The 22964-nt window shown below is 41.1% G+C and overlaps 1 protein-coding gene across 1 annotated transcript; it reads right to left on the bottom strand.

Moving 5' to 3' along the window:
• Positions 1–337: 337 nt before the first annotated feature.
• On the bottom strand, positions 338–21006 carry pik3r2 (phosphoinositide-3-kinase, regulatory subunit 2 (beta)). The gene is made up of 15 exons (XM_054622996.1): positions 20574–21006; positions 10370–10462; positions 8223–8297; positions 7026–7178; positions 5575–5785; positions 5287–5372; positions 4912–5014; positions 4585–4683; positions 4216–4396; positions 3921–4040; positions 3212–3354; positions 2922–3098; positions 2643–2714; positions 2313–2483; positions 338–1224 (listed from the first exon to the last, which is right to left on the bottom strand). The coding sequence occupies exons 1-15, from the start codon at positions 20890–20892 to the stop codon at positions 1017–1019; spliced, it is 2211 nt and encodes a 736-aa protein (XP_054478971.1). The 5' UTR covers positions 20893–21006; the 3' UTR covers positions 338–1016.
• Between the last annotated feature and the right edge of the window lie 1958 nt (positions 21007–22964).

Genomic DNA, 22964 nt, shown 5'->3' with positions numbered 1-22964 from the left:
AATAAAGATAATTTCATAAAAAATAAACCTGTATGTGTTTATTTTTTTTAAAGCTGTAGCTTCGTCTATTTCGACAGCCGTTTATTCCCTCCTTCCTTCTTTCAACCTCGACGTGCCCCCTCGTTCCAGTGACACAGGCTTGTGGTCATTCAAAGCTATTACTATGGCACTTCAGCAAGCTGTAAATTGAATCATCAATCTTTTTTTCAACCCATAAAAGAAATCTACCCCAGCAATTTCTCTCCCCCCCCCCCTCCCTCCCTCCCTCCCCCACACCCTCCTCGGCTCCAGTGACTACACCCCTGGTCCACGGGTTTTCAGCCGCCTTTAGGTGTGAAGCGAGCAGCCTGGTTTAGCCAAGCCAGTCCTTTCAGTAGATGACAGCTCAGGCTTTTGTCTACGGAGAGTTTGCAGGCAGTCTGGGGGATGACAGATCGGGCCTTTGTCTATGGACAGTTATCACGTGTTCAAGGCAAAAAAAAAAAAAAAAAGGAAAAAGAAAAGTGCCTCCTGTAAATTCATCCCACTATCTGGTTTCTATCATCTTCTCCACGATCTTGAAAACAACATTTTGTGTGCTTATTTTGACTTCTTTGAACACATTTATTCTGGGTTTTTTTTCCTGAATCAAAGGTATTTTCATGTGATTTCTCACACTTTGTTTCATAACTGACACTGTATAGTCAAGGCTGGCTAATGCGACACGCTCCTCAAGTTAAAACTCACTGCGTCAGCCAGGCTAACTGTACAGAGCTTCCATACTGGTGGTAGTGTGCTTATTTTGAAGCCATGCTGTTAGCAAGGAGTGCTCTTTGCTGGACTGAAGTTGGTGTGGGAAATGATCACCAGCCTCAAGCCAAAAACTTATGAATTTTAAATAGTGACTGTTGAGTCTTTTTCTCTTCGCCACTTTAACAACAACAAGCTTTGTTCAGAGGATTATTTTTTCCCCAATGCAATGAGTGAAAATTTAGTTTCCCCTCCCTGGATGGCGTCCGACACTGCTGGTGAATAATTCATCTGGGGTGCTGGTTCTGGTTCTGAGAGCGGGCCAGGACTGGGTAGGCTAGATTTACATTCAGATGGTCGTTGTGTTGGACCAAGGAGACGTTTTTGTAGTGGAGCACCAGGTCTTTAAGGGACGAGTAGAGATTGTAGGGCTCGGCGAATCCATAACCTGTGGCCGTCTTGTAGATGACACAGTGCTTGGTGTCACCCTCCACACTGTAAAGAAGGACAGGGATCATTTTAACCATTGCTCCACATTAGCCTTAAAGTATGGTGTCATATGTTGCCAATATATACAATGATTTTTCACAGCAGACATTTTGGCTTGTTGTAGAAGGAAAAGTTCAAGTGTAATGGAAGGCATTAAAAAGTATGCTGGCTCACTGGGACAACTGATGGAACTGAGCCATGTGCTTTTCCTGCTATACAAATTGAAAAAAAGGCCTACTGATGATAGTGTGGTAACAAGAGACAGAAATTTAAATAATTCAAGTTTGACACTTGTTTATTGTATTGTGTCTTGAGGCTCCTTTGCACTCTTAAAAACAAAATCCTTAAACCTGCAAACTTTCTTTGACTGTGTAGGACATTTCAACTTTTATGTTTGCAAACTAGTTATTTTCCACTCTTTATCACAACACTTAGCCTCAGGTTGGTGAGAAACTGTGCATTGGGCCTATCACATCTTAATTACTGGTTATTGTGACAATGAATATGAAATATGATAGTATTTATGTAGCTCAAAAATATCCTGCTATCAAACTAACACTGCATGCATTTGGTCAGTTCATTAAAGTTAGTGTGGGTAATGTATTTTAGAAACATTTGCGTTATATTTGTCAAATTCTCTTTACATCCTGATAACTATTAATAAATCAAATGCTCCGACAAGAAAAGGAAAACAATCTGGTATCTGTGGCTGTTGCAGGACTGTAATAAGCCTGACCAATAATGCATTATTTCTCTGCACATTTAACCCATCCCGGAGGAGCAGTGGGCTGCAATGAAGCGCCCGGGGAGCAACTTGGGGTTAGGTGTCTCGCGGGCAGAATGTATTGTTTGGACGGCCTTCTTTTACTGACAATAGCTATCTTTGTTGTTTCGGTCCAATTTGATGTTTTTACTTTCATGATGTTTATTTCGGGGGAGTGTCTTTGGAGGGAGGCCTTCGGGGACGAGCTGCAAGTGTTGCTGACTTGGCGATTTTCTAGCTAGATTGAGCGTTTTTTGGAGCTAATGCTGCTAGCTACTTTCATTTAAAAAAATCTAGCTTACTATAAAGAAATAGAAAAAATAAAACTTACACTACAGAACAGGCGTAGGAGCCCTTCTGTGATTGGCTTTCACGGATGAGGAAGGTCCCGTCACATTTGCCTCTCAGCATCTCCTCAGCCTGGGTGCGTTTGATGTCACCCACATACCAGGTACACTCATCATGGTGGGGTGAACCCTCATCCTCCTCCAGTGAGTAAGAGCTGGAAACACAGAATTAAAGCAGCAGATAGTCAATCACATGTCATAGCACGACCAAAACACTCTGCTCCACCCACTCCCTAAATTACAGGTGGAGATACTGCAGCACCCAGTCATCACAGTACAAGCTGCTGAGCTGTTACTGCATCTCAAACACTTACTCATCGGCATCATTCTTTATGCCCAGCCATTCATTGATCTTCTTCTGCCTTGTCCCCTTCTGAGTCAGCCATCTGCAAAGCCACAACACCACAGAATTAATGCTGACACTTTAACCATCATTCTCGAGATATGAAGATAACAAGTGTTTGTATTTATTTTATGTAAATGTAATGGTGTGTGCTTTTGCATATGTTGTATAAAACATGAAGTGAAATCAAAGCACAGAGAAAAGTGTGTGTACGTCAGACATGGGAGTAAATCTTAAAATGAATTCTTACATCAAGTACTGGTCTCTGATTTTGCGGAGCTGCATGAGATCCGGCTTGAGGCTGTTCATCTTTTTGTCGATCTCTCGGTTATCAGAGACCTGCTCTCTCAGGTCCTGCTCCAGCTTACGCTTGCTGTCGTGGATCTCCTTCACCCGAGACTTCAAACGCTCAGAGTTGCTCTGGATCCTGATTTGAGAGAACGGCTATGAATTAGTGGTTCATGTGTTAAATGAATTGTATTTTGCAGTTGAATTAAACCAGGATTATCAGGAATCCCATGAATATAAACTTGGATTTACTTTTGAATCTCCTTTTCGTTGCCCTCGCGTTGGAATCGCTCCAAAGACTCTCTGCTGTAGCGCTCCTGAGTCTCACACTGCTCCTCAAAGATCTTGATGGTCTCATTGAAGGCCTCGATGGCTGTGCGCTTCATCTGCAGCTCCTGCAGGAATCGGGGGACAGAGAAACAGACTGTGACCCTCCATTTAATGATTTATTCTAGTTCAATTAGTTAGTAGCTGCTGATATCACACATATCCAGTCTTCTACCTCTACTGTGGTGTATTATAAAAGGTAACAGATACATCTTGTAAAGACATAAATATACACATATAAATGCCTTAAATTCACGACTTCAGTATTCATTAGGGTAATAATATATAGTGCAGATATTCCAATAATTTATTTAAAAAATAATAAAGTTGTCTTTGTTAGTTCTACTGGAGTTCTGCACACATTCACAAAGTAATCTGGTCTTTTTTCCCTAATATTTCCTAATAATTGGAATACATTTTGATAAAGAACTGTTACATGTGCATGTTTCTTTATGTTAAAATGTTCTATCACTGCTGCATTTGCTACATATGGATTTAACCAGATTTCCATTTTAGAATAATTATTGTCTTGTCTTCTGGATAAACGATATGTTTGTGCAGTATATGAAGAATGCAAACAGGATACAAAGTGAACTCTTTATCCTTCTGCTGTGTACGTGTGTTGAAGTCCTACCTGTGAGGTGCGTGTGTATTCCTCGTACAGAGAGTCGTACTCGCGGCTCTTCTCCTGGTACTGCTCATGATAGACCTTCAGCTGCTCTCCCACCTCCTCTATGCTGTTCTCCTTCACCAACTGAGCCGTGCAACAAGCAGATGAGAGCAAAATCACTACTTTGACGAATGAAACACATTTGATCAGGCCCTGCTTATTGTTATTCATAAAAACAATGACATGAAGGATTTCTACGTCAAATGAGGCTTGCAGAGGGAGTTTGCTTGTAATTCAGCTTGTTGAAAAAGTCACCAACCTGTTGGTATTTGGAGACAGGGAACAGAAGCTTGGTGTCCAGTTTGGCGTTGTATTGGGCCAGGGACTCATGGCGATAGTGATTGATGAGCTCCACTACAGACAGGAAGGTAAGAGGCTCAGAGAAGCCGTACCTCCCGTCTCGGTTGTAAATCTTTATAAGCTTGTTGTTCCCCCCTTTCCTGCAGGGGGAGAGAAGAGCCACATGAGAACCAGAAGAAAATAACAGGACATTTGGCTGCACACGTTAACCTTCAGCAAAGGTCTGTTTTTTCTCCATTGAATGTCACATTTATTTATTTCTCTAGTGACTATTTAGTTGATTCAGTTGTGGTTCTACCAGGTGATGGAGATGGTGGTGCTGCTTTACCTGAGGGTGAGAGTGTACTCCCCCTCCAGTTTACTGGAGGCATCTCGGACCAGGAAGGTGCCATCTGGAGTGTCTCGCAGCTTCTCGTTCACCTCCTCTCTGCAAATACCGTGACACACACAGTATTAATTTCATGAGCTCTAACCATGATGAGCGGCAATTTAACAGCAAAATAATAACATAATTCCCACGATTATAAATCTGTAAAACAATGACATTGATTTCTGGAAGCTGTTGCATGTAAAGCGGACTGGTCTCCACAATATATGGTTTCTGGTATCTTTGACATTTTATTTATCCAATACTCATGAATGAAAACTAATTTACCTTGAGATTTCCCCCCAGTACCACTCAGCATCATTCAGCAGGCTGCTTGTGTCTGTCATGGCTGATGGTGCCATTTGTGACTTGACTGGCTTTGCTGGAAGAACTGGTAACCGACATACACATAAACACATAAATATCACCATACATAGCATTTTATACTAATGGAATGGATCCAAACAACAGTCACTAAACACATTCACGCCCTGGAAACTGCTAACAATTTTCCTACATGTGTAAAGTTGTCTTAAAGAAACTTTTGAAAATATACCAGAAATACGGTGTATTGTATTAAAGCTAACATAATCAACTGCATATAAATGAAACAGAAGTCTAACATTAACAGCGTTCTACGCAGTCTTACTAAATATAACATACCTGGAGGAGCAAGGTCTTGCTCCGTCGTTCTCTCTATCAGCAGCCTCTCCACCACAAGTGCAGGGAACTCCTCATCGACTGACAACCTGCAAATCAATAAATCAATAGCAGGTTTAGAAATACATAGCTGAAACTCCCAATTTGACACATTTGATAAACTGAAACTCTAGATTTACTTCAGTAGCCTTGTGCTTTACAGAACTGATAAATCAAAGGCGTTCAACTCTTCAACTTCACACAACCTAATGCATCTGTTTTTGTGTAAATTATCAGTCAACCCAAACTTACCAAGGGGTGGAGGGGCCTGTTCGTATCAGCAGCGGCCCAAAGATCTGTCCTAGCGTGTGTGTGTCCAGGCCGTTACTGGCCTGCGCCTGAGTGACCTTGGTCAGGTGTGTGAGGAGGTACTGCAGTGTGAGACGGTGATGGAGAGGGACGGAGGTGGAGCTCTCGAGGACCAGGCTTACCTCCCTGTCATGGCTTCCAGCGACTGCACCATCTAGAAAATATATTTAAATAACCACGATTATAATCATTTCAATCAGGTTTTACCAAATGGGGAGAGTCATGATATTTAACAAAGAATATGATGCTAAATCAGGTATTTGTACATACTGTTTAGCCTGCTCTGAGATATTCTGACCCCTACTTTTATCTTCATCAAGTCCTTCATAAGTAAATTAAATGTCAATAGGGTCAATGCATGTTTCTGTAAATAGGTCTTATGATAAATAGGATGTAGAATTATATCATGGAGTCCTTTGTGTGCGGAGTAGAATCAGCTGAAGAATTTCCAGCATGCCTCACTGAGATCATCCGCCCCCAACACTTGAGTCTATTCTCTCAACGCTGACAAGCAACTGACCTCAATCAGCTGCGTATAATGGTTTAGTTTGGGCCTTGTGCAATTCATGTACTAAAATTACAGTTAGTCATGCAATTAAATGTGCCTTTCTAACTAATAAAACAACATTCAAAGCAGCACATAGTTTTTTTGGTAAGACAAAAGCAAACTAGTCCAAAAATATTTTCTAACATAACGCAAATAAATATACAAACAGAATGACATTATTTCACCTGTTTCAAGCACAAATCAACTTAAACACTTTGTTTTCATTTTACTAGATCTATAGCAGTTAAAACCCCACAGAGATTAAGAACAGCATAACTTTAGTTGGTCTTTAAAAGACCATACTGGTGGCTTTGCATGTTTAAGGCCATTAACTCCAAATTGTATGTGCGTCGCATAACTGCAGACCGTTTTCCAGAGCATACCATGGGTTTTTAGATTGGTAAATGCATATTTTCCAGGCGCCACTGGTTTGAGTTCATAGTAAAAATGGAAGAACAAGAACTTGCAGAGACTTGAATCTCCCTTGAGATGGATAATCTTTCACAGAGAACACGTAGTCAGTTTGACTATTTAGCAAAAGTAGCAGAAGGTTTAAAAGCAGTTTCTCACTGGTGTGTCTTTGTTCCAACATCCAACTCCAACTGCGTACTGTTTGTCTTCTGGGTTAGATTTTCCAACAACACAGATCATCAGTTCATTACTTTATGGCAGCTGGCTATTTTACTGTTTTTAGAACATCCCCAACTCTCAACTGCTGATGGTCCATAAACAAGCCATGACCATACATAGATACATAGAAGATGTCAACCGTTCTTGACTGAAAGAAATCGGCGTTAAGTCCATATAAGTGTCAACTCGAAGCATTTCGTTATGAGGTGAGACTTACCTGCTGACTGCTGTAGGACCTGCTGCTGCAGTGTGACAGCAGTTTGAAGGGGAGCGTAGAAACAGGCAGGGATGATGGGTGACGGTAGGTCTCTCAGGTAGCTCAGCACACACTCGGACAGGTAACCAACATCTTTCTGACACATCTCACCCTCTGAAGACCAAAGACACACACAATGAAATTTAGGGACAAGAAAAAAGTTAATTAAACACAAATAAACCTGAATCAGAATGCTCTGTTCTGTTGTGGATTGAATTCTCTCCCAATCTATACAGTATAGAGCAGATGAGATGTACTGAACCAACAGTAGAAGGTTTCTTTCAATCTTCTAAAATATGTGTAACCTTTTGAAATATGAATAGCAGTGCTGTCAACATGCATGTCCAGTACACATCCAAGACAGTAATTATCAGTGAAACTTTTTTTAATTCACTTTAGTTTGCAATGCATAGTTCAAAGCTCTAATGTGTAGGATCTGATGACATCTAGTGGTAAGGTTGCAGATTGCAACCAACTGAAACACACTAATGTTTGCCAAGCGTGTAGGATAACTACCGACTCAAAAACCCCAAAAACCCAAAAACGTGAATGGCCCTATGTAGAGCAGGTGTTTGGGTTTGTTGGTTATAAGTTACTTTAGAAACACAGCGACCAGCTCCGTAATGAGGACCCACTTCATATGTAGAAATAAACTGCTAATTCTTAAGTAACTACAACAACGATTCCTAATTTCCGGTGATTAAATACTTAACAAAACATATAGATCCCTGTCAATGCAACACACTGTCCCTTTAAATGATACTGCATTTTTGAATACTGAAATGTACATTTGATTCTTTTGATTACAGATGGTAATCACTTTAAGATAAACACATAAGACCAGACCCTTAGATTGGTATTTTACAAAACTGTGACCAAGAAACATACTGGGGCGCACAAGTTGAAAAAATGAACTCATCAGTGCTCTGTGCTGGACAAACTATGTAACGGTGTCAATGTTTCTAAGTGATCTCAAACCTTTGTTTGAACTACAATTCCAATATATACTCCAATACAATATATCTGCCATAAGCTACTATGAACCAATATTTTGGTCTAACTCTACTGCAATGTGAGCAGAAATAAAGTGCATTACACACACAAAAAATGACAGAATGAAGATTAAAAGGTATAAATCTCTGACTCAGACTAACTCACCAGAGCTCAGGCTGTACACTGGGCTGTCTGAACCTGAGGAAACAGCTGTTCTGTACAATATCGTGCAGTCCAGACCTGAGAAAGACAAAGAGAGCAGTTGATTAAAGATTTGTACGACTCAGCTGACAAAAATATCGAGTCATGTACATAAAACAGAACATAGTGGATCAAGGAAGAAAAGAGAAGGGGAAATCAAAAAAGCAATGCTACTTAATAGAACAAACAATCTTAAAATGAAATGCACATGCAGCTAACTCCAACATAGGGGATGTCTCCATGGCTGCCTGACTTGGACTAAATAATCTACTGTAATGTTAAAGACATGGGAGCCGTGGTATGAGACGCTCAGTGCAGAAAGATCTACCGGCTGGGCTACGTCAGTTTATTAGCAACAACTTGCATGTGACAATCACGTGGACAGATATTTGTTTTGGAAATAATCAGGACAAAATGTCAGCTGTGTGTTGTTTTCATTCCAGTCTCACACCCATCAACAGAGAGAAGGTGACCAATCAATTGAGAGAGAGTTGGTCCTTCAAATGTTTTTGGACAAGCAATATTTACAAGAGCAAAGCATATGCATGTTTGCTCTATTCTTAATTGAAAATGTGCAATTGATTTAGCGCCAGACAGAGCAAATACATTTGACTCTCTTAAATGAGACTCTGGATCATGAAATTGTTTTATGAAGATTGTTCAGGCAGTAAAGGTAAACTTTCTTTCTAATTTAATGAAGAGGAAACGTGCATACTAACATATATAATATATAAAATAACACTAATCTAAACCTTGTTTATAAAAACTGTTCCATTACAAAGAAATAAATAGTTCACACATCCTATGAAAATATCCCTGAAGAAAACATTTAAGCTTTGACTGACTTCATTTCTCTTTTGGGTCCCAGACTTAAAAAAACCCATTTAGGAACACTGGGTCTAGACAGCTTGCATCCAGGAGGCAGTTCCTTGAGACTAGCCAGTCTCTCAGGTAGTTGTGAAAACCACACTATGCCGTCACAGTGTATGTGCATCCAACACTGGGAAGTAATTCAATATTACTGCTACATTATATCATTTACATTCAGAGACGGACCTTCTGTCCCCCTTCAAGTAGATAATCAATATTTGAATCTTAGCGATCCTAGCAAGAGTGACTCGATTAAAGCATCACCTCCATACAAAATAATTCTAATCAACTTTAGAGTCGTAGTCCACACTGGAAAAGTGACATTTAATCAAATAGACTTGGAGAAATTGAAAACAATTGTTTTTTAGTTTGCTGATATGTCATTTTGTCCCACACTGCAATGCAAATTTGCAGAAGCTACTCACAACTAAAAGCTATTTTACTAAATGCAAATGGTGGTGAGACAACTCTTTTTGTGAAGTAAATGAGCAGTTTCTGTATAAAATGGTTTAGTTTGTTGATTGTTGCAATAATATAAAGATTAATTACATGGAATTGGGACACAGGTTAATGTACATTAAAATAACAAACACGATTATTCAATTACTCTATTGGTCAATCCACAGAAAATGAAATAGCAACTATTTTATTTTGACTCTTCTATTGTGATGATTTACTGCCACTAGCTGCTGGTTTGGACCGTAGGTCAGACAGGAATTTGAGATGATTTATTAGACTCTGACAATTGTTTGACATTTTGTACATTAAATAATAATAGAATATAATCTGCAGATTAATGGGTAATGCAAATAATTATTATTTGCAGCCACACAAATCTATTTTGTGTGTTAGAGTGACAAACAGAGAGAAAATAAAAAAAGGAAGGTGGAAAAAATAGACTCAGAACTGTGAATGGAGTCCCACTGAGCGCTATTTGTTAATAACAGCAGTGTGAATCAAACCCACTGTGCAGGACTCTCAGTGAGAACTTGTTCTGACTTAAACCACATTTAACTTCAATGTAGGAAATCCATATAAAGTCCCTAACCAACCGAGGAGTTACTGCGAGTGTGCACTTCTAATCTGTGTGACTGCCTGACTGGATCCACATGTCTATGTGTCGAATGCTGGCCTGAGAGCAAGAGGCACATGGCGAGAGGGAGACAGTCGCACATAGACGGAGAGACGGGGAGGCGAGACAGACGACAGATGAATACGTTGGCCGATTGACATGGATGTACCTCTCTTCTCTATGGCTTGGATCAGGCTGACGAGGGCTGGGGGAGCCGTCTCTGGCGGTGTGAACTGCTCGCTCAGGTCCAGCACAGAAACAGCTGAAACAACAACACAAATCACTGTTACACTTCTGGCACAAAGCCTCTGAGAGACCACGGGGGTGCTGCAGCACTGACAAGGGCACAGTTAACTAGGAGCAGTTGGAGATATAGAGCGTGTATAATGTTGTGAGCGCGTATAAAATCTGCGAGGAACACAATAAAATGTGAGGAGGTGGATTTTAATATCCATTTCGCAAGAAGCACACCTGTTTTGCAAAGAAACTGAGTATTAGTTAGTCTTCTGTGTTGCATTTGTTCTGATAGTATTCTAATCATAAAATAAAAAAACTCCCAACACTGACTAAAACACAGAGCACACTTGAAGCTTGTGATGCATCTTCCTGTGGTAGTTTGAAGTCTGGAAGTCTAGCTTATTAGATATAAGATAAGAAAACCAGAACAATTTAGAAAGCTTAATGAACAAAAGAATGAAAAGAGGCTTTATTCAGAGGAGTGAACAAAAAAAAGATAGAAAAAAAAAAAACAGACTGCTGATGGCGAGCAAAAACTTTATCTACTTCACAACTCCCCATAGACCAAATCAAACATCTTTTCAGTCCGAGAGAAAGAGAAAAGGAGAAAGCAAGAAGGGGGAAAAAAAGAGAGATCCCATTTCCCTCCCTCTCTTTTTCTCCCTTTTCTTCTCTCCCCTCTCGCTTTCTCTCCTCCCCTCCGTCCTGCTCGGTGTTTCGCCTTAGCTCTTTGCGTGAGTGGAGCACAATAAAGGATTTAATCAAAACTCCTGAACAAGCAAAAGCCCTGTGGCAGTGTGCCAGGCCCGGCCCGGCCCAGACAGGCAGCGCCTCCTATTCGGCCCCAAAGCAGGGCTGTGAGCTGGGGGTTGGGGGTGCGAGGGAGAGGTATGGGTGAGGGGTGGGGGTAACTCTGGGAGCAGGGAGGGCCTGGCCTGGCCGGGGCTTGGCAGTAGGCTCCTGTTCCTGGCACGGCTCGGCTAAACCGCTGCTGATTATTAATTTGGGGAGTTCAGACAAGAAACACAGCGTCAGCACATTCCGTTCCCCTCTCTCTCTCTCTCTCCCTCTCTCTCTCTCTCTCTCCCTCCCTCCCTCGTTCTTGTTCTCAGTTTCTTTGGATGTCTCTCTCCCTCTCGCTCTCTGTCTTTTGCTCCCTTGCATTCTTGCTCTTGCTGGACTTTCTCCCTCTTTACTCTCTCTTGCTCCTTATCTTTATTTTTCTCCCTTTTGGTCTCTTTTACAGAAGTTTTGATCTCGCTTTTTTCTTTTTCCCCGTCTCATTCTCTGTCTCCGTTTCTGCCGGTTGAACATGGAAACTTTGCCTGGCAGGGTCTCCAGCTCTCTAGCGAGCACACTGACAGACCTATGCCTCTTCTTTATCCCTGTTGGCCATTTTGGTTGGCAGGGCCCTTCCCCCCTCTGCTCTCATCACAGAGTGTCTCTCTTTGGTGTGCGGTACAGTTTTTACATACATAGTCTAGTGTGTTATGAAACCATTATACAACTGTTACAAAATGATTTGTAGGTATAAAACTACTGAGGGACCGTTTGTGTTCCTGGTTAAAACAAACGGGATGCACTCAACTTTCTTCTCCATTCCTCCGTGATGTGTTTTTTAGACCAAACACAGCACATAAATAACGCAGGAGTAAGCGGGAGAGCAAACTGTTTTTCGAACGAAGTGAAAATGTTGCTTTTGAAAATCTAAGCGCCAACAAATATGGACCAAAGCAGAATATTTGTTAGATAAAAACATGGTGTGGATTGTGGAAATGAGTACATCCATCTTTTTCGATAAACATTATCCGAAATAATCCGAATACTACTGATAATACAAGTGTAGCCGAATCTTAATCTGCAGCTGTGCAGAAATACCAGGTTTTAAACAGAATGAATAGACATGCAAAAAAATCTGCCATGAATGTGAGGCTGCACATTATTGATTTGTGCGTTGATTTGCAATATTGCATTGTGTTGCAAAAGTTGAGCACGGTTCAAATTATTTTGGGGGGTTTTGCAGCTCTAAAGTATAACAGTGTGGGATCTCCTTCACCCCTGAGAGGCAAGACTTCTAACTTTCACTGCCACTAGAAGTCTAAACTACAAATAGGGAATTTTAGGCATTTGAACATCCACCCATGTTATCTTCCTTTTTGGGTGAAGTCAACCCACTGAATTCAGTTTTGCTTGTTTTTGTCTTTTACTTGTATGAAGAAGGGTTAAGGCGGGATGCAGGCAATAAATACGTGGAAATCTAATAAAACTGATTTCCACGTTTAATAAGTCCAAATAAAACCACAAAATGAATTCCCTCCAACAGTTTTGGAGGGAAGTAAGAAAACATTGATTGCCATATTTTTCCCAAGAGGAAGGAACTTTCTCACTCCTGCATGCAACAAACATAAACACTTTATTTTACTGTATTTTTCTCTTCGCTCGTAAAGAAAAAAAAACAACTTTGACTTTCGTGCGAAGAAGGAGTCTTTTTTTTTTTGTTTTTCATGCCAAAAGCAGCTGAAGCCCTGCAGTCGTCTCAAGGTTTTGGAAAGGTGTGTAAAAAGAGTGAAAAGCGGAGAGAGAGAGAGAGATAACATAACAGCAACTTGTTAGTCAATTAAAACCACATCCTTGGCAGACTACACAGAGAGAAAGGCTTATGACTTGACAAGCCCTGAAACCTAGCCTATGGGAGAAACGGATAAGAGAACCGGAGAGAGAGAGATAAAAAGCATGATACAGAGTGTAGTTTGGCACCTTAACAAGTACGTCCTGGTGCATTTGAGGCCTTTTAAGCCTAGTTTATGCATGCATTCATTATAAGAGATTTTTACAGGCTAGATCTCATGACTGTGTTTGCAGAATTTCTTCAGATATGATCTGATACAGTCAAACTCAGTCATTCAACATCGTCTGTGTGGAAAAACAAAAACTTGTAAAAAGGTCATGTGTGAAGTGTCCTGTCTGCACATGAAGCTGGAGCTGTGATAGTCGGATGAATGTTGCAGATCCTGTCGTGTGTTTTGCAGAGCTCGTTAGATGAGAGGCAAGCAGCAGACAGGCAAAAGTAGACTGGATGAAGCAAAGCTATGTGAAGAAAAACATTTGCTCTGTATCTTCTGCATCAGAATGCTTATGTAATACGTAGCTGGCTCTGCTGCATTCTCCCTCTCAGGGGTCTGTGTCAGAAACTGAAGCTTTTCCAAATGCAGAGATACAGCATGAATTCATCCACAGGATGCTTGAAAAATGAAACCTCACTTTGATTTCAACACTCCAAACACTTTGGATTTGTGGTAACTCTTTTTTAATTTAACAAAAGACTGTATAATTCACATTTTAGAGTTTGGATGATAAATATCATGCCCAGACAGTCACAGCTAAAAGTTACCACAGAAAAATGAATCGTTCTTTTTATTGTGCCATTACCGAAGGGATCATGATATCCTTTATCCGGGATCAAGATTGTCAACTATTTGCAAAGATCATGAATGACCACATTTTTTTTAAGAATAATTCTTTTTTTTCTTTTTTTTTTTAATCCAGTGTAAATGAATACCCCAAAGAGGGGTCAAATCTTCTGTTTCTATAAACTGAAAAAAAGTTTTGCAGAGTTCAGTTTACCAAAAACAATTAGTTGCTAACAAACACTTCCTGTTGGGGTTTAAAAACTAACTTAATAATGTCAATTTCCAATTCAACTTTCTTATATTTTTATTATCTGCATTACTTCACCAGATGTAACCAACTTGCCGAGGTTTCACTGTTCGCAAAATGCAACACATTTTCGGCTAAACTGAAGCAAACACCTTGATCAACAAATGAGGATCAAATTTGCCAAAACATTCTTTAAACCATGTCGGTTACTCCGAGCATGTGTTTCTTATGTACAGTGGTGACAAGGCCAGTTGGTGTCTGGCTCTCGGATGGTGTGCAACAGTGTGTATGCTGCTGGTCAGGTTTCACTGCTACATGTCCTCACTGCATCGCAGCTATGTAGATAGACATTGCATTATGACCGGGCACACATCCATTCCTCTGCCTCGACATGCTTCAAAGCTACATGTGAACGAGTGAGTCCCTGCAGCGTGCCAGACTCAGGTGATCTCTACACAATGCTGGTTTTACAGGCCTACAGGCATCACTGGGGAGAAATACTAATGCAGAGCTAGGCTTTAAAACGTGCAATAGCTGATGGAGAAAGTGTTTAATGCAATGTGACTTAACGTTATTTATGTTTGTAGTGGAACAATGGGGGGTTTAACAACTTTTGTATTAAAATGTCATTGTATGACTAATATATAATTTTACACGCAGCTGAACAACCGTAAATTTGACCATTTTATGCCAACAATGGTCACAAATAAAACCAGGCTCATGTTTTTAAAGAGAAAATGTTTGTGTTTTAGTGACCAATTAGCTGACATTGTGGGGTTAAAGGGGAAACTACATTTTTGCACTCCGTCAGTTGGCGACCAGGTACCTAAGTGGATTTACGGGCCCATGTGTGAGATCATTTCTTGTATGTGTATTAAGTGTTTGCTGTGTATTTCAATCTGGTTTTGCATGCTTTTTGACCGACTGTAAGCCAGGAGCAGGCATTTAATCAACGCAGTTTGTGTCGCCCTTCCGTCCAGCAAAGTCCAGTGTGCAAACCAGTTGGTGTTGGTGCCCCTCTTCCATCTATACAATGAATGTGGTATTTGTTTAATGCAGGAAAAACAGAAAACTGTCGGAAAACGCTTGTGTTAATGTTAGATGTATGGCCAACACACTGTGTTGCATTTGTTGGCATATTTGTAAATGTCTTGTATAGCTTCTGACTGTATAAACAGGTGAATTGTCATCTATAACTGTATTGTATAACTCGGTGGAAGATCCAATCCCTACAGTCTAAACTAATGGGGTCACTTCAAACAAAGTGCTTGTCAGTTTGTTGAACGCTGTCTGAAACCCCCCCCCACACACCTTTCCAATTCTCGGAGTTAGGGCAGCTGCGCCCACCAACTTTTGTAACTTTTCAAAACCATCAATCCAACATTCACACCCACTTCCTGCAGCTATCGGCCAGCTGTGCAGATAAAGTCCAAAGGATTTGAACTTCTCTCTCAAGTTTATTTTTCATTCTTCACAAAACTTCTTCAGTCACCAACAAAGCCCTTTAGGATTTGCTATCGCCATTTGAACAACTTCCATGTCTCGTCACTCACTTTCACCTTCGAGTTTAGCTATTTTAAGAAGCTATAAACACTTTTTGCCATCGGACATGGTCCTCTATACTTAAATACATGTATGAAAAGTTGTAGGCTCATTGTAGCACACACACGTGCAAACAATGCTGAGTTGGAGATTTGGCCCTCAGAAGAAAAGAGCATGCTTCTGTTGTAAAACATGGTTTATAGTCTATCTGGCTATTTATTATTATCATCAAAAATATCCATACTCAAGTCTGAATGCTTTCATGGTATCATTCTGTAGAAACATTTTATTTCACGCCTGCCAACAGTAAACTACTGTACAACATGTACGTTTCTCTCTAAACTTTTTTCCTAAAGCCATTAATCTTTCAGTAAGACAACTTCACACCTAAATGAGTTCTCATTTACTGCTCTTGCACTTAAGAAATGCTCCAGAAAATAAAATGTGTAACATGCTCACTAAACTCCAGGAGAGTAATACAACAGTCAGGAGAGAAACCAAATACAGCTGGTTCCTTTATTTGCAGTTGGATAGGGTGGCCTTGGCTTACACTCTAGCCCTCGTCCCCCCTCCCTTTTCAGCCTCTCCATATCTTTCCCATTCACTTTCCCTACTGTCTCCCCCCCTCCGCCAGCCCTCCCCCCACCTCTCCATGGGTTCTTTGAAAGTGTTTTCCTGGTAAGGCACAGGGAGCGGGGAGAGAGTGGAGGCCTCTCCTTTCTGAGAACTGGCCCCGCTAACATGGTTTATAGCTGCCCAGAGACAGTATCAGACATGTATGTGAATCAGGGAGGGAGGCTGCAAAAGGGAGGGAGTACCAGAGAGAAGGGGGAGAGAGGGTGCGAGTGAGGGAGAGAGAACGAAGGGAGGAGTTTGCAAACATGCCAAGCCATGGTTCACTTCAGCAGGCAGTTAAAGTGAGGCCAGGGAAAGGAAAAGAGCGAAGGAGGGAAAAAAATCTCTCTGGGTTTGTAGAATAATTTCTGCTGCAAGTTGAGAAACGCTTTTGTCAAAGCAAACTTTTTACTGATAATCTGTCTCAAAATGTTGACTTAAATCTATCAATCCAGGTTGTTCTGACACCATATGTGCCCCACAACGCTGCATGAACGTTAGTTTACCAGCCAAAATCCATTCTAACAAAATATTTTTCAATGTAGAAACACTACTGATGTATTTAAAGCATGCCCTGTTTTGTGGCTGAAACACCCATATAAAACAAAAATAAACTGCTTTAATACGAAGTGATGTAATTTTTTTATGCACATAAACAAACTCTACACAAAACTAACTGAGTAGCTGAGTGCTGCATCAGTAGGACAGAGACGGTTATACTGTAGTCCAAATATTCAAACTAATATGACGCCATCGGCCAACCCACAATCCTCTTCTAGCTATGTCGTTTTAGAAAGGAGAAAAGCTGAGCTATTACCATCTTTTTGCCATTGAGAGATCCATGTTTTGCATTTTGCTAGCTACTGGGTAACATTGGTACATTAACATGCACTTAAGTAGACGGGTTGTTGACGCCATTCAGCAGTAACCTGATTTCTTGAATGCAAATGAGAAACCTGGTTTCCTTAATCTGGGTAAGGGATTAAGGAAAAACAGTTAACAGTAAGATTTCTGCCAAAGAAACCTAATCTTTTGGCAATGTGTACACTGAACTGGGTTTTCTAAAGAGAGGTTTACATGGATGCATTTGCATGTAAAGGACTTGAGGCTGAGAAAGTATTGCTGTAGCAGACGTGTGCAGTGAAGAAAATGAATATCAATATAATAAAATACAAACATCTGACTTAAAGTGAAACTAAAATAAATAAGTCTGAATAAGTAAATTTGCACAAACACGAAACAGAAAGACAAACTCTCTCCTTAATCGGCCGGTCCTCCCAGTGCGCTCGTCTGTCAAAATGCTCTGACCAGGAACAAACAACAAAAACTAAAATATCAATGATAAAAATATTTCAAAGGCTAAAATTATGTTCAAACTATCATCAGGGTCTGGGCAGAAACCTGATAACTGTCCAGCTGCATGTGAATGTCGTTTATAGTAACCACGTTACTGCAGTGCATATAGATACTTCCTTATTTTCTTAATAATATGCAAAGTGCAGGACACTTCACTTTCACTCACACTATGAACTTTCTTATGAAAGCCAACAAACTTCTGAGAGAGTTTTGTGCTCTGAAATTGTAGTTTAGATGGATTATTAATGCTAAATTGCTGGTGCTCCATTTTCCTCAAACCTTCAGCTACATGCTAAAGGACGGATGTTGCGTTTAAACCTTTAACTTGGTCAACTTTCCTAACCACCAGGCTGTGATGTTGCCTCTCAATACCAATTGTTACAATCCCTGCGTATAGTAAATGGGCCACACTAACAATAGCTCTTTTCACAAAACGTCCAGGGCCTCGGATCCTTCAGGGAAACGATGATGATACTTGTTAAATTTCGGCTCCACCATTTCAAATCTACAATGCACTTTTGGTGCTAAGCCAAGGTATCCTTCCTTCAGCCACCCAGCCCCCTCTAAACCCCCTCTCAGTGTTTCACTCGGTTCTTCCATCCCTGTCTCTCCATATCACAGACACAAACGCCTGCTGCCCAACTGGTTTGTTTCACTGTCCATCAAACCACGAGGATACTGTTTTCCTCCTCACCTGCCTCTGCTGGGGAAAGTTAAGCCTGTGGCTACGGACTAATACATCCCTTTCTCTTTCAGATTTTATTAGATTATTGGCATGGAGAACTCTCATGTGATAAGAAAAACTGAAGACATTTGTACTGGCGCTATGACAGTCCCGGTTTTTTTAGGACTTTTCAGAGAAAAAAAAAATACAAAGAAATGAATTCAAACTAATGAATTTGAAAGAGGCCCAGTGTACTGTTGTACACAATGAATAGCCAATTGGCTCAACCAGAGGTAATTCAGAGTTCACAGCCTACACGCTCAGAGTGGTACTTAGCCCATCAGTCATAAAAAAAAGCACAGGGGAATTACAGAGAATACGGCTTTGGACAGAGGAGGAATGTACGGTTTTATATGTGGAATGATATAAAAACTTTTACTAATCTTTTGGCCCTTTGCACCTTTTCCTCTGGCATCCCATACAAGGAAGCAATAAATTAACCAGCTGAAAAAGCCAAAAGCAAGTTTGTGCTAATGAGGAGAAAATGACGGAAATCTTGGGAGTGTGGAAGAACTTTGGTAACAAATCAAAGTTTTTACTTGATGTCGAGCTGGCTGAGGTCGAAAAATCCGAGCCAAGTGAATGTTTGAGTTGGATGCTTTCGCAGCTGAAAGCAAGCTCTTACCATTATGAATAAATATCAGTCATGCCTATTTTCCCCAAAGTCAGAGGAGTGAAGAGAGGTGTGAAAGAACAGAGCACTTATCTCTGAGTAAAAAAAAAAGTGATATTGTATTCCCTAAAATGTGAATGCAAAATATGATATTCAGAGCATAAATATAGCAGCAAACAACTACTGTCTATGTAAAGATATAGTGGAGTAATGTCTACCTGAGCCGAGAATAATGTTGCTCTCCCTCTGTGTGCGTTGTTACCCGAGCTTCTCCTTGCTGTGTTGACATAGCCGGGCCATCCCTGCGTGGTTAGCTCGCGGCCGTTGCTCTGCACTGATCTCATACAGCAGTTACAGACGATAACGCCGTCCTGACAGAAAGCGTTGTCGCAGAAACGCAGCGCTGACCCTCCAATTCCCACTCAGGTAAACACTATTCACTCCGCCAGCACTTCTGCATTGATTTGCACTGTTTGCACCGTTACCTGCAAGCTGCGTCGCTATGTTGAGAGGCAACAGAAATGCTCCAAATCTTGTTATATGCACCTTTAAATAACTCTTTAATTTGCACTAAATACAAACACACCAATTAGAACATTTCTTTGAAAACAGTACTTGAAGCCCCTCCTGCCAGTGAGATCTTTTACCCACAGTTGAGTAGAGGGTCAGTAACAAGTAACAGTGAAGGAGATCCAAGCATTGTTGTGCAGATAAGCCTCGACGCATTTTGGATGCCAAAGACACATGTTAAAGTTGAATGTAAAGGGGGCCCCACAGACAGACAGAATCAATGCCAGACCTGTACATGAGAGTCCAGTAAGTAGATGGATTAGGCCTTTATTATTCAGCAGAGAGTTTGGTTAGCTGTGCTACCAAAGAGGCAGGGCTTATGACGTGTTTTAAGAACAGATTAAAGGGTCAGCTAGAGGTCACTGCTAAATGTGACAGCCCTATCAAAACTACCGGGGTGGTTAACCAGCAACACACCAACTGCACCAACCAACAGCCAAAAGTCTGTGTCGATGGTCTGGTCCTGTGCTTACATCTGTCATTAAAAAACCTGCTGTTTTGATTGCAAAATTTTAAAAAAAGTCAATGTAAAAAAAAAAAAATAAAAAAAAATCTAACCTCATCCCAAGAATAAATACAGAGAGATTCATAGAAGAACCAAGGGCTTACTAACAACATAAAAGTGAACATGTTCGTATGTTATATAATACGAACCAGTTTTTATTATAATTTGAAAATAAATATAAACAACCTGCATACAGAAAAAGCTTTCTTTGGAAAAACTCAAAATTAAAGCTCTAGAAGAATATAACTTGATGTTAACGAAGATGTTAAGTGCCAAATTCACGGACAGCGCACTGTAATTACAAAAGGCACTGTTGTCAATTTACATACTGAGAAATCAACTTGCTTGTGTGCTGGTCTCTCAAATAAATTAAACTCCAACTTTATTTATGATATTGCAAAACTATATTTTCAGGTTACCTTAAATTGTGAAATGGTTTCGGGGCTACAAGTGCATCGTTATCCTCTACAATACAATACTAAAGTTGCAGTTGCGTTGCACCTAATCTGCTGTGAAAAATAATGTAATTGTATTTGATACAAAAATGCTCTTACCTTGGGACGACTCTGGTCTTGGAGCAGCAGGGAGGGGTCGCTGGGACCTGGGTTGACTCGATGGGAGCGCCATCTTCACGGGGCCCACATACTCGACATACGTCCCTGGGAAGTCGCCTCTCTGTTTAGTGCGCTCGTTGTACCCGAGGAGCCAGCCGAGGCGCTCAGGCTGCTCCACGCAGCCCTCCTGGTAGTTCTCCATGGACAGCAGAGAGGCCTTGCTGACTGTCAGAAGGTCCCCGGGCTGCAGATCCAGGTCCTCTTCCTGGTCCTTGGTAAATGTGTAGAGGGCGAGGTATTGAAAACCTTCCGTCGCCATTTTGTTAGGGAGGACAAATCAAAATGGCTACTGAATAGAGGATTAGATGGTGCAGCCAGAGTCCCACTGCAACAACAGGGTTCGGCTGAACTGAAATCCTCCTCAGAAACCAAAAAGGGCTGTTGAGTCACTAAACTCTGATGTTGGGGGGTGGGGGTGGGGGGGGGGGAGGGGAGGAGGGGGTGTCACCCAAAGCTCAGAAGCATTTTTTAAAAGTCGATAAGGTAGCGTTCTGCTGCAACGTCTGCGGGGGGGGCAGCCGTTTCAGACCTGACCGGTGTTGGTGAACTGATGCACTTTCCTCAGCTTGATCCCCCGGTTGAGCCAGATGATGGAGCAGAGGGAGAGCGTTGGCAACATGCTCCTTCAAGCAGCGAAAAAACCTGCCGGCCGGGTGCTATTGGAGCAGCCTGGTTCAAAGGTTTGCCAGTGGAGGGCCCGGCGTCGTTGGCTCTGCGCGGTCAAACGAAGTCGTGTGATTGGCGGACGAGTGGCAGAGTGGGAAGGTCTTTAATCCTCTTCGGTTCTCTCAGGCTCTCGAACGTTATGGACAAGGATTTTGACCGACCTGCATGACGGGAAAAAAAAATAAAAAACACAAAAAAGAAGAAAAGGGATGAGAGGAAAAAAAGGAAATTAGTAAAAAAAATAAAAAAATAACTAGAATCGTAAAAAACACAAATTAATCACCAATATATGTTGTTTCTATTCGATAAACATCCATAAGTAAAGCGGCACGTATCTATGCGAAACTAAGCTTAAAGCGGAGCATGAAAATGGCGAACTGCGGCAGCGCCGTGCACTTGTGCAGTCTCCGGTTAGGACAGAGAGATCGGATGATGCTGCTGCGTCATGACCAACAGCAGACTGGGTCTCTGGACAGGAGCCTCCATTCCCTCCACTCCACATTTACACACTCACAGCCTGAACTGACACATCAGTTTCCACAGGAACAAGAAGTTTCACTGTGAACTAAACGTCCCTTCAACTTACACAACAGCATGTGCGATTTGCAGTACCCAAAAGAAATTCGTGCAAAAATGGCGAGGAAAAATGTTTTTCGCAGAATGAGCATGCAAAGGAAACTAGGACCTGCATCATGGCTGTAGGGCGACCAGAATTTTCTGAAACATGCAGAACCCTTCGATCTCCGTAGGAGAGAAAAAAAAAGGCAGCTCTGTGTTGCCTCACAAATATTTTCGGCTTCATTCTGTCAAAATAGCTAAATCATACTGTACCAAGTCTATTCAAGAGGAGGATACTGAGTGGACAGTCATCTGAACAACCAAAGACAGGCACGACATCAGAAAATACAACTTAAAAGCAAATGTCTCCATGCATAACATCACATCACATCTAGTCAATCGTATCATATTATCTATAGACAGCAAAGAGGTCATTTATGGACCTACAACGAATATTCTCTGATAAAGATGATTGCAAGTCCTAATAAAATGTTACGCACAAGTGCGCAATTATTATTTTAATATGGAAAAAATTGTCTATCATTTTTGGCCATTTGAGATTTGAGTGGGGCAATAAAATTAAATTCTTCAAACTTCAAATGTAAAATGGAACTATACTGAGAGATGAGATAGGGCGTGAGGAAGAGAGAGAGATTAGGGTTTCCACCAGATTAGGTGAATGGTGGCGTTAACCTCTCTGGACAGGATGAAAGGATGAGAGTGAGGAGATGGAGCAGGTAGAGAGGGAGAGTGGATGGAAGTTCTGGTCTCGTATGCCAGGAGTAAGGAGCTATTTGGGGCAATTTTCTGAAACATCCACATCCAAATAACCCATAGGCCTGGTTTTCGAGGCCCGATGTTGTGCAATCATCCCATTTACGTTTCTGAATGGACAATGTTTTGAATGATTGCAGACGCTCAAATAAAATTAGATTTGAATCTAAAAAATAAACCTAAACCTCCGATTTGCGCCTCTGAAGTGCATGCTTTCGGACTTTAGTCTAGATTATCCTCTCTCTCTCACCACCCCCCCCGCACGACATTCGGAAAGCGAACGTACATACACTGCAAACCTTCGTGAGAAACAATAACATCTTTTTAAGAAAG

This window comes from Anoplopoma fimbria, chromosome 3, assembly GCF_027596085.1.
Source record: "Anoplopoma fimbria isolate UVic2021 breed Golden Eagle Sablefish chromosome 3, Afim_UVic_2022, whole genome shotgun sequence".
NCBI classification, from domain to species: Eukaryota; Metazoa; Chordata; class Actinopteri; order Perciformes; family Anoplopomatidae; genus Anoplopoma; species Anoplopoma fimbria.
Note: the sequence above shows the minus strand (reverse complement) of the source record. Positions and strands in the feature narration are given on the sequence as shown.